This window comes from Lepus europaeus, chromosome 15 (genome assembly GCF_033115175.1).
Source record: "Lepus europaeus isolate LE1 chromosome 15, mLepTim1.pri, whole genome shotgun sequence".
Lineage (NCBI taxonomy): Eukaryota > Metazoa > Chordata > Mammalia > Lagomorpha > Leporidae > Lepus > Lepus europaeus.
Window position 1 is genome coordinate 26,063,287 of NC_084841.1, and position 12,040 is coordinate 26,075,326.

The window sequence follows — 12,040 nt, forward strand, 5'->3', positions numbered from 1 at the left end:
AGACGGGGAGAGGGGGAGAGGGAGAGATGGAGAGAGGGAGAGAGGGAGAGACGGAGAGATGGAGAGAGGGAGAGACAGGGAGAGAGGGAGAGGGGGAGAGAGGGAGAGGGGAAGAGAGAGAGAGAGGGAGAGGGGGAGAGGGGGAGAGAGGGACAGAGGGAGAGTGGGAGAGAGGGAGAGAGGGAGGGGGAAGAGAGGGAGAGAAGGAGGAGGGAGAGGGGGAGAGAGGGAGAGAGGGAGAGGGGGAGAGAGGGAGAGAGGGAGAGGGGGAGAGAGGGAGAGAGGGAGGGGGAAGAGACGGAGAGAAGGAGGAGGGAGAGGGGGAGAGAGGGAGAGAGGGAGAGAGGGAGAGGGGGAGAGAGGGAGAGAGGGAGGGGGAAGAGAGGGAGAGAAGGAGGAGGGAGAGGGGGAGAGAGGGAGACGGGGAGAGGGGGAGAGAGGGAGAGGAGGAGGGAGAGAGAGAGAGAAAGAGGAGGGAGAGGGGGAGAGAGGGAGGGGGGAGAGGGGGAGAGAGGGAGAGGGGGGAGAGGGAGAGAGAGAGACAGGGAGGCAGGGAGAGGGAGAGGGAGAGACAGAGAGGGGGAGAGAGGGAGAGGAGGAGGGAGAGAGAGAGAGAAAGAGGAGGGAGAGGGGGAGAGAGGGAGGGGGGAGAGGGGGAGAGAGGGAGAGGGGGGAGAGGGAGACAGGGAGACAGGGAGGCAGGGAGAGGGAGAGAGGGAGAGAGAGGGAGGCAGGGAGAGAGGGAGAGGGAGAGAGGAAGAGAGGGAGAGAGGGAGAGACAGGGAGAGGGAGAGAGGGAGAGAGGGAGAGAGGGGGAGAGGGAGAGAGGGAGAGGGAGGGAGGTGTCGCAGTTTGCTCAGGAGCTATGCGCTGATGCCCAGACAAAAGAGAAATGAATCCTGAGAACTTGGGTTCTTCCAAAGTCATTTTAAACAGAAACTGAGGGGTGACCCTGGTATTGAGCCTGAAAACATAAATGATTTCAGGAATCCAAGGACCTCATGGAAGGAGAGAACTCAGCCCAGAATGGGGGTGTGAATAGGTGAGCTCCCCAGGGGGAGAGCAGAGCTCCTGCAGCATGGGGAGGGCACCTCTGGGAGATGGGCTGTCTCTCCAAGAGCCTCCAGTGTTTTCATGGGTGCTGGGCTAGCGTGGGCATGGGGCTGGGTGCCCGTCATTTGTTGAAGCTGGGCATTTGGTGGACCCTGGGTCCTCCTGACCATCCCTGAAAGTAACCTGAACCTTATAAATGGCTGAGCGTGTGGGCTGCTCTGGGCAGATGGCTGAGCCAGTGCCCTGTCTACTTTTTTTTTTTTTTAAGATTTTATTTATTTATTTGCGAGATAGAGTTAAAGAGAGAGGAAAAGACAGAGAGAGAGGTCTTCCATCCACTGGTTCTGTCCCCAAATGGCTGCAATGGCCGGAGATACGCCGATCCGAAGCCAGGAGCCAGGAGCCTCTTCCAGGTCTCCCATGTGGGTGCAGGGGCCATCCTCCACTGCTTTCCCAGGCCATAGTAGGGAGCTGGATTGGAAGTGGAGTAGCTGGGACATGAACCAGCACCCATGTGGGATGCTGGTGCCACAGAGTTTATCGTACTGTGCCACAGGGCTGGCCCCCACTGTGCCCTGTCCATTGAGCAAAGAAAAAGCCATGACTTCTGGGTGATTGACTTTTGTAGGGAAAAATTCTTCCTGTCCGTGTTACTGAAGAATTCTCAGGGGCAATGCTGGTGGGACTCAGCCCTTCCCACCATGGCCCTCCTTCTCCCCCTCCACATCCTCCATGCTGCAGACCACCGGCTCCGCCATGGCGAGGAGCCACCATTCTCACTCACCTGTGCTCCTCTGGAGACATCCTTAGTGATTTCAGATCTTAGCCCTCACCTCGTCCTCAGAGATGCATCGTCATAGTCAACTTGTACAACAAGGGCACCTCCCAGTGCCACTGAGCTCCCTGCCCGGGGGAGGTTACTGGACAAAGTCTGGTCTCCATCTGGTTGGCTCAGGCTGTGCATGTGGGGAGGAGCTGTACAAGGCTGTGCGCTTTGTGCTTCCTTTGCAAACAGCTTGTGTACGTGTGCGTGTGTGTGTGTGTGTATTTATTTATTTATTTATTGCCTTTCTGTAGGTTATCGGGGATTACTTTGGAAAAGAAGGTCGTTTTGAAATGCGCCCTAATATCAAATATCCCTGGGGTCCTTTGAAATTGAGAATAGATGAGACCAGACTCGTGGAGCATGCGAACAGCTCTCCTTGCAAATCATGTAAGTTCAGAGACTTAATTTGCTCGGTATTTCCTCATCTCTAGTCTCAGGACGATGCAAGTTTAGCACATGAGTGTCTTCCAGGAACTCGTGAGCTGAACGGCCCCATTTCTTTGGTGGAACAACCCACAGCTTGGCATGCTTCCTGGCACGGAGGCCTCAGGTCTCTCTTCCCCTCCATTCCTTTCTCCCACACGGTCAAAGCCTGTGTCCCAGTTTTACATTTCTTACTACCTCTCTTAGTTATTTGAGGTTTCCACTTTTAGGGAAAATCAAAAGATCAGTTACTAAATGTCATTCACCTGTTCAGTTCTTGTAGCAAGTCTCATTTCAAAGTTTTCACTATCCTCCAAGACCTGAGAACCAGAGAATACCCCTTAAATACCTGAAAATTGTCAAATAAATATAAAACATGTTACGTAGGAATAGTTTCATACATAAATGGAGAAACAAGTGGACATTTAAAAAAAATATTTTATCTATTTGAAAGGCAGAGGAGAGAGAGAGAGAGAGAGCTCTTCCCATTGGTTCACTCCTCAAATGCCTACAGCAGCTGGTTCTAGGCCAGGCCAAACCTAGGAGCCATCCAGGTCTCCATCCAGGTCTCCCGTGTGGGTAGAAGGGTCTCAAGCCCCTGAGACATCATCCACTGTCTCCCAGGGGCCTCAGCAGAAAGCTGCATCAGAAGTGCAGAGTTGCAGGGACCAGACCAGGCACTGTGACAAGGGATGTGGACGTCTCAAACTTAACCCCTGTGCCACCATGTCTTCCCCGGAAGTGGTCATTCTAAGAAGTTGCTTACAAATTAGAAGATTGTTAGAAACCATTATTTTAGTGAGTACTTCAACTAGCAAGGGAAAACAAAGTGAGTATCAGTCTTCTAGGCTTGCTGGGCATTGTCAGCTAATATCCGGGAGTGTGTGCTCAGTGTGTTTTTGGACCAACTTTCACGCTGTGAAGTGTTTCTGTGTATGCAATAATTATAGGAAGGAAGGGAGGAAGGGAGGAAGGAAGGAAGGAGACAGTGTTAAAAACACCGACTCTGTAGTTACTGGGCCTGGACATGAGGGCTCACCCAGTCACTTGCTGGGTTTGTCCCCCTAGGACATAAGTAAAGTGAAAAGATTCCCAGGCCTCTTTGAGGCTTAAATGGGATGTAATACACTGAAGGCCGCTTACTCGGCTCTTTATCCTTTTTATGTGTCCGGACGCTACTGAACTTGATTGTTTCAAATTGCTATTCGCATTTTCACAAAGCTATACAGGACATTTGGATGTGAACGCTGGCTTTGGTGAGAGAGTATGTAAACGCAGAGCACTGACCAGTGAGTGTCACCATCCGACTGTGAGAATATGAATTGGAAGGTCAGGGCCATGGTCCCTCTGATTGTCTTCTTTGGTTGTAAACTCAAGACTGGGTGTATCTGAAACCTTTAGTTTTCATTTTTTTCCTCAAATGCCTCTTTTTTCCCCCAAAGATTTATTTATTTATTTGAAAGTGAGAATTACAGATGGAAAAGGGAGGGAGAGAGGGAGAGAGCTCTTCCGTCTATTGGTCAGTCCCCACATGCCTGCAACGGCTGGGGCTGGACCAGGCCGAAGCCGGGAGACAGGAGCTTTATCCAGGTCTCCCATGTGGGTGGCAGGGGCCCAAGCATCTTCCATTGCTTTTGTTAGCCACATTAGCAGGGAGCCAGATTGGAAGTGGAGCAGCTGGGGCTGGAGCCAGCATCCACAGGGGACACTAGGGTCTCAGGTGGCAGCTCTGTGTGCTACGCCACAACACCAGCACTCTCCTTAGACCCCTCTTCAATCTGCTGCTTTTCCCATCCTGTCCACTCTCTTGTGATTGTTTTTCTAATACTTTCTCAAAGGCTTCTTAAGCTTTGCACTTGGATAAGAAAGATAAAAGTGCAGGATCTCCTAGAATATCTCTCTTAAAAAAATAAAGAAAAAGGAACATTTGCGGCAACTAGGAAATTGAGAAAAACCTTTCTGTGAAGGAACCTTGAGGGATTTCTAACTCCTTCTCAAAGTGAACCCTGATTATCTATGCTTCTTTTCAAGCAGGTGGTCTAGAAGAATCAGCGGTGACAGGCATTGTTGTAGGGGCCCTCCTGGGAGCTGGGTTGCTAATGGCCTTCTACTTTTTCAGGTGAGAATTATGTATACAATTCACTCTCCTTTGACTGCCTTTGTCACTTGTCTTGGCATGAGCCCCCTTGTAACTTGTCCACATCTTTCTTATACCCAAAGTGCATGGTGGTCAGAAGACCTAAGCAGTCCTTTTGGTGTGACCTTGGATTTGGTGGTCAGTGGGTTAGCATTGTTTGCTATTAGAGTTATGATTTTCCAGTGCCTTACCCTAAAGGCCAGAGAGCCATTGCTGTCCTTAGTTCATGGATATTCTGACAGCAATTCCTACCACTCACCAAATGCACACATGGAGAAGGAATCTGGACAAAGGGGAAAATCAACTTTCTTGTTCTCAAGCTGCTTCCAATTCAGAAATAGAGGCTTGACTTAACCTTCCTAAAGGGGAGGAGGGAGCTGGGAGTAGTCTGTGCTCCCAGGCTGATCTGGGCTTCATATTTGGAGCACCCGTGAGCTCAGGACTCGCACAATTCTAAAAGGTGCGAGTGTTCAAGGCAGCCATTGTTCCACGCTCCAAGGGCAGCCCCTTCCTTTGTAACCTTTGGTTGTTGAGTTTGCGACTTATAGATCGTTAGATTCTGGGTGGATGGGACCCCTTGTGGGAACAGCTGTACTCCTTTGGTCCCACTGTGCTTAATCTGATCTTTATCTAGGGCATTTCCTGGGAGTCAGGGAGTGTGTCTGTGGCAGAAGTGACAAGACTTAACCCCACAAGGCACTCAGGGAAGAAGGGGAGGTCTTGTTCTCTGGCATTTTGGAAAGCGTGCCAATTTTCCCCCTGAAAGAGGGCATAGTGCCTTGGGCACACTACTTTAATCTCTGACCAGGGTTTCATATTCTGTCACTTCTCATTTGTCAAACCAAACCCAGATGTCCCCTGAGGACATTCTTTGTAAGAGAAACCCCAGTATTTTGTAACCAAGTGATGTTTTATTACTGCATTCACTTTCCCTTTACCCAGGAAGAAATACAGAATAACCATTGAGAGGCGAAACCAGCAAGAAGAAAGTAACGTTGGAAAACATCGGGAGTTACGAGAAGATTCCATCAGATCCCATTTTTCGGTGGCTTAAAAGAAGCCTAATTTTTTTTTCCCTTTCTGCCTGAGGTTACTTAAAGAGATAGCTGGAATGAAAGACATCAGTGGAACAGAAGGGGTGTTCTTGAAGCATTCATTCTTTTAAGTGGTCATTTCATTTTAAACATTCTTTAGAAGCTCAGGAACTATTAATCACGATCTTCCTCCCGGCCTTTCATCTCATGACAAACAAATATAAGGATGTAATGTCACTTTGCTAAGTGTTCATACTGCTTCAAGGGCATATAATTAGATTTATGTTTTAAAATCTGATGTCTCCATATCTTGATGGCTCTTGGGGACATTTCACACAAGGACATAAAATGTGATTTTCCTACATGAAATATTTTGTAGCTAGAATAAAATCATTTTTACAAGTAGAATATTCTTGGGAAGAGTTTGACACCCAATAAGAAGGAAATGTAATGAGAAAATCTCGAGGTTGGGAATACACCATCGCTCTCTCTGGAGCTGGCAGAGAGATGGTTGAGGATTGCTGTGTCCAATGTCTGCATTCAGGTTGACTTTGAATCTGGAAAAGCATTTTTTCCTTGTCTCCTTCAGAGTTTCATAAGAGCTACTCTGGAAAGTTGTAAATATTAGTGAGGTAGGAAGATTTATACAAGAAAAGCAAATCTGAATTTTGTGTGTAAAAAAAGCCCTATTTCACACTAACATTTTTATTTTTAACTATCTTAATCTTATATTTTGGTATTAGAAAATGTGTCTATTTTTTCATTTTGAAGATTAAATTTCACTTATATTTTAAAAGCATGGGTCAAGTGTATAACAAGCCAGTAATGATCAAAGAAAGACGCTTTTCTTTTTCTCCATTCCTCCTTCTCCTGGTCGTAGCCAAATGCCAATTGCTGCTTTAATTACAGAGATCTAAAGATGTATGTAGATTGCAAACTCTACAGGAGTACATCCATTTTTAAACCATTTGCATTTTGAACCATTTAAAATGCAATCTGTTGCTGGGCTGTATCCCTTCCAGTTCTGGCCAAATGGTGTTTCAAGATCCAGAGTGAAAAGTGATTAGAATTAGGCAAAATTTTAAAGGGAGGTAGCCCTTCCCCTTCAAGAATAACTTAAGAGAGACTTAGAACTTGACAGTAGGATGGAATTGATAAAAAAGAGAAATGCATGGCATTTACCAGAATTCACAATGATAAGTTTGGATTTTTTCCCCTTTAATAACAGTCTTTAACTTTAAAAGTTTATGGAGGTAATCTAAGTACCTTCTATGTGAGTGTTCATTCTCAGTCTACTCTGCAGTTTCACAGGCACCCACCAATAACCTGTGTGACAGTGGGTTGGGTGTGGGTGTAAGGCATTGGGATGATTTGTAGGGATTTCCTGGATATCTGCTTTGCCCCCAGTACTCTGCACGTAGGTTTATTCTCAGGTTGTCACATTCACTTACAGCTGTGGAGAAAACAGACAGCAAGGAAAGAAAGGGAAGTGTCAGGTAAGAGTGCTGTTCTGTAATGTCGTTAGGTTATTTCCTAGCAACATTTTGATGAAAAGTACTTTTGCAAATGATCTTAGTATCTATAAAAGACAGGGACACAGGGGAGTTTAAGCAGGTTCTTGTTGGTGATGGAGGTTGTAATTCACACTGGTAACAGAAGAGGAAAAAGTGAGTGACAGATCTGTATCTTAAATCTTGGCTTAAATTTAAATCTTAAATCTGCCTCTGTCCACTGCCATCACAATGAACTGATGATATCTGCCTGAGGCACCTTTCCTCTCCGTAGTTTGACAAATGGAATGCAGGATGTAGGCTTGACAGAATGGGAAGGCAGGGTAGAAGAATTAACTGTGAGGAACTGAGACAATGTTGCAGTCTGTCCTGCTAGATAGAAAGAGAAGAGTGCTGGATTCAAACAAGGATGGAAAAAGAAGGCAAGAAAGACAGGCGCAAAAAATTCTAATGGAAGAAGAGGGTTTGAAAATAAAACCCAGGACAGCAAAACATTTGACAGCTTGGGACTCCCCCAGGTGAGAAGAGAATGGAAAGAGTGCTCTATTCTCAGTCATAGGAATTGGAGAGCTTATTTCTCTCATTCAAATTCTTCATGATGTTTTCTTATCCTCTAGAGATAATAATTTTCTATTATTTTGTGTTGCTAAAAAACACTTACATTTTGAGCCTGTATTTGTATTTTTGGGGAGGGGTAGGGAATACTGTCTACCTGGCTTCAGTCTTTGGGTTCTGAACGTGTCCAGTCTTTCTAGAGTTTACATAATAGTCCATCAGCACTAACAGTTTTAGAGGAAATATCCTTTATTTCTACTGCAGGTAGAAGAATAATTATATATATATATATTAAAGATTTATTTATTTTTCACTTGAGAGTCAGAGTTACACAGAGAGAGCAGAAGCCGAGAGACAGAGAGGGAGAGGGGTCTTCCATCCGCTGGTTCACTCCCCAACTGGCCGCAACGGCTGGAGCTGTGCCGATCCGAAGCCAGGAGCCAGGAGCTTCCTCCAGGTCTCCCATGTGGGTGCAGGGGCCCAAGTACTTGGGCCATCTTCTACTGCTTTCCCAGGCCATAGCAGAGAGCTGGATTGGAAATGGAGCAGCCGGGACTAGAATCGGTGTCCATATGGGATGCTGGTGCTTCAGGCCAGGGCGTTAACCTGCTGCGCCACAGCGCCAGCCCAGAAGAATAATTATAAACTTATTATATCCCTGGATAAGATCTTGAAGATAGATGAGGATTTATTATTTAAAAAAAATGGCAAAGCAAATTACAATGTTTCTGGTATGAGGATACCATTCTCTTCCAATTAAGCAAATTCTGCTGTTTTTAAAGATTAATTTGCATGTCTGCTATTATTTGTTCCCTGAAATCTTCATATGAATTACCAAAACTCCATTAAGTTTCGAAAACTCCAAAAGATTGGAGAAATCTCTGCAAAAAATATAGGTGTCAAGCATAAGTTGTCTTTACGTTAAGACTTCTTAACCCAGATTGTATTTTGCAATGCTAAGTAACATCTTTGACAAATATCATTCATATTCTGCCAGTAGCCACATATCATATAGTAAAATAAATTGTGCTTTAGTTTTTAAATCATTTCTATAATTTTTTTTTACCCTGAAATCTAGGATATTCAAATTTCAAAAGGCTATTTTATCTGTATTTTCTCAAATACTGTCAAACAAGCTTACGTTGAAACAGACCCAAAGGGGTGTGTACTCTTTTGGTGTGGAAATAAGTATCGGTTTTATGGTAGTCATTGTCTTTTTGGATTCAGAGGGGATGAAGAAATAAAAGGTTCACCTAGATGGTAACTTCCATCTGGAAAGAACTTTCCCTACAGAGTGCATGTCTTCCTTTAGCCTGGGCACGGATTTTGTGAGGAAAGCCCTATAAACATTACATTTCTCTGAAGAACCATCAACTTCCTGAACCTCAGACATGGTTCCACAGGCCTTACATCTTTACTTTTCAGGAGCTGTATTTAATAGAGGGAGAAGAGAAATATTTGAAAAGAGAATGCCTCTCTCTCCTCTCAAATTCAAAGCCTTTGCTTGGTGATGCCAATCACTTCTCCCTCTTCACAGGCTTCCAGAATCGTTAATTTACTCAAAGCACAGGTGCCTTCCTTGTCCCTAACTAACTGCTTTCCTTCTGGTTGTGGCTGATTTGGGGGTGCCTACAGCTTACAGTAAGTAGTGAAATTAAGGTCATTGTTTAGACCACATCCAGACAGTGGCAGGGGTTCACAGCAGGTTCCAGTGGCCTCACCACCTCCTTGTGAGTAAACACTAGCTATTTGTGGGAGTCTTCTCAGGAGACCACATGGAATATTACTCCACTGGTATTAAGAATAAGTCCATCAATGGGAAGGAATGAGTACCTATATGTCTTGGGAGACAGAGGACTCAGATCTTGACTGTATACAACTACCAAGGCAAATGCCAACTGAAATTAGGCCTCTGGATCCATGTTTCATGGGTTTTATTCAGTAACACCCTGTGGTTCAGGGCTTCATGAGGAAACTGGTAATGAGCTGAATTTCCTGATCAGTAGGGAAAACAGAAACTAAGAGCACAGCATATGTTTTAAAGCAGAGAGAATGGAGATGGTGGTGCTCAGGGGGACTAGTTTACTTTTCAGTTGGTCTTTAGAACAGAAGAATAGCTAATAGTTTAGTTCCTCTGCCGCAGGGAGTCTCAGCAAGAAGCTTGGGACGTGCCAAGTGAGAAGAATCAGGAGCTTGGTTCTTCAAAAGAAAGAGAAGAGGGTAGCTTTGCAGGCTGCTTCTGTCTTTACCCCTTCCTCCCATCACCTGCATCCACCCTGCATCACGCCTTCAGTGGTGGACAGCATCTTGCTCATGCAGGTGGAAGCCTGTGAGCAGGCCTCCGCCCTCCCCAGAGCGAAAAAGATGGAACAGTGCTGGTTTTAAGGTAGCTGGCTTTGAGTCGGCAGCCTTGCTTTAGCTAGACCACACGTGCTCTCTGGGCAATGTGAGCCTGGGATGTGCATGTACTCCAACAAGCCTGGCTTTGGTTTTCAGCGTGCAGATTTCAAAAATGTCTCGTGTGGGATTAAAACAACATTTGAAAGGTGCTGGATTGGAGTTTGTTCAAATTTCTCATTAACCACTAATGTTAATTAATACCAAAGGTAAATCATTCCAAACCAGCGGATGCTGTTCATGTCTGTGTTTTAAGCTACTTTAAACACAATGAAAGGGTTTCAGTGGAACTGAGTCTTAGACATAAGAATCCTTGTGTTATGAGAGCTCTTTGAGGTGTAAGGTATGGGATGATTCCTAGGCAAGAGATTTAAACAAGCAGAATCTGGAGTTAGCAAAAATGCTGCATTGTTTTGATTCACGTTTAGAAACCTAAATTTCTATGCACAAGGAATAAAGGATCCACGTACCAAGTGTAAATCACCCCATAGGCTACCAAATTATTTTTTATTTGCTAGGAGAACAAAGCGGTCATAACACATAAAAATCGGGCAGAGACTGCTGAGAAAGAGGAATATTTGCATTTTGAAACAGGATGTCCTATATATTGTTGAACACCAAGATCTGACAATCTTTGCAAGATGGGAATGATGTGCCCCTCACAGCGTGGGGCTGCTGTGTTGGGTCCTGGGAATCTGAGCTTTGTTCCCTGTGCGTGAGGATCATTGAAGCCAAGAGGTCATGGGATACGCACTGTGGAGGGTCAGTTCTGCAGCCCTTGTCTTCTGGGCCATGCTATTCATTGTTAATTTAAACATAGGACTACCAAGCCATACAAACTGACCATGAGTTTGGTAGAGAAGTGAAGGTGAAATCTGCACAAGCTGCATACAGTTTATTATTCTAATGTAAGTAGAACTATCTGCATATAATGTGATTTAATTTATTGTCATTTTGTGTAGAAATGAGAATTAGTGACTGTGGATATAACCCCTGTTTTGTATAATATATTTTATTTCTGGTGCAAACTGGTCATTTAAAATATCTAATTCATTTGGTGTTTGGATATAAATATGTATGTGTTCTTGTAAATGTTTCTATTAAGCAAGAATGCCACATCCTTGGAGTATAACAATGTGTTCCCATTAAAAAATACATCCCACAGAAACCTTTTCCTGTTTATAATTCAACCAACATACATTGCACGTCTCCATGTTCTCTGAGGACTTTCCGTTCTCCTAGACCTAGTAGAAGTAAAAGATCAGTCAATGGGCATGATGAATTGCAGTATTTGAATGATACCCTTGAATGGAGCCATGAATTTCTGCTCAAAGATGGGCACTCGGTACAGTGAGTAAGATGCCAGTTAGGATGCCTGTGTTCCATATAGGAGCACCTGGGCTTGATACCCAGCCCTGGCTTCTGACCCCAACTTCTTGCTAAATTAGTCCTTGGGAAGCAGCAATGATGGCTCCAGTACTCATGTCCCAGCCACCCACAAGGGAGACTGGATTGAGTTCCTGACTTCTGGATTTGACCTGGCCCAATTCTAGCTGTTGCAGGCATTTGGGGAATGTGCTAGTGGATGGGAGCTCTGTCTGTCTGTTTGTGTCTCATATAAATAGGTCAAAGAAGCATTCCTGCTCATAAAAGGGAAATTTGTAGAAAGAAGAAATTTTTTAACTGTTATTAAAACAAGGGGCAAGGGGTTGGTGCTGTGGTGTAGCGGGTAAAACTGCTGCTTGTAGTGCTGGGATTCCACATGGGCGCTGATTCAAGTCCCAGCTGCTCCACTTCTGATCCAGCTCTCTTCTATGGCCTGAGAAAGCAGTGGAAGATGGCCCAGCTCCTTGGACCCCTGTACCTCTGTGGGAGACCCAGAAGAAGTTCTTGGCTCCTGGCTTTGGATCAGCTCAGCTCTGGCTGTTGCAGCCATTTGGAGAGTGAACCAGGGAATGGAAGACCTCTCTCTCTGTCTCTCCCTCTCTCTGTCTGTAACTCTGCCTCTCAAATAAACAGATAAATTTTTAAAACAAAACAAAACAAAAAACAAGAGGCAAACCTTGGCTTGGCATGTAAGGGAAGAAGTCTTCATGAATATTAT

General features: G+C 45.0%; 1 protein-coding gene across 3 annotated transcripts in view; it reads left to right on the plus strand.

Moving 5' to 3' along the window:
* NPR3 (natriuretic peptide receptor 3) overlaps positions 1-11,697 on the plus strand; it is an 85,702-nt gene extending 74,005 nt beyond the window's left edge. Inside the window, exons 6-8 of one of the 3 annotated variants that reach the window (XM_062212313.1) lie at positions 2,131-2,266; positions 4,334-4,421; positions 5,382-11,688. In XM_062212313.1, coding sequence (XP_062068297.1) covers positions 2,131-2,266; positions 4,334-4,421; positions 5,382-5,493 — 336 coding nt within the window. In that variant the 3' untranslated portion in view covers positions 5,494-11,688. Of the gene's footprint in view, positions 1-2,130; positions 2,267-4,333; positions 4,422-5,381 lie in introns of all 3 variants that reach the window. The other 2 variants (XM_062212312.1, XM_062212310.1) reach the window with 2 other exon arrangements.
* Positions 11,698-12,040: the final 343 nt, after the last annotated feature.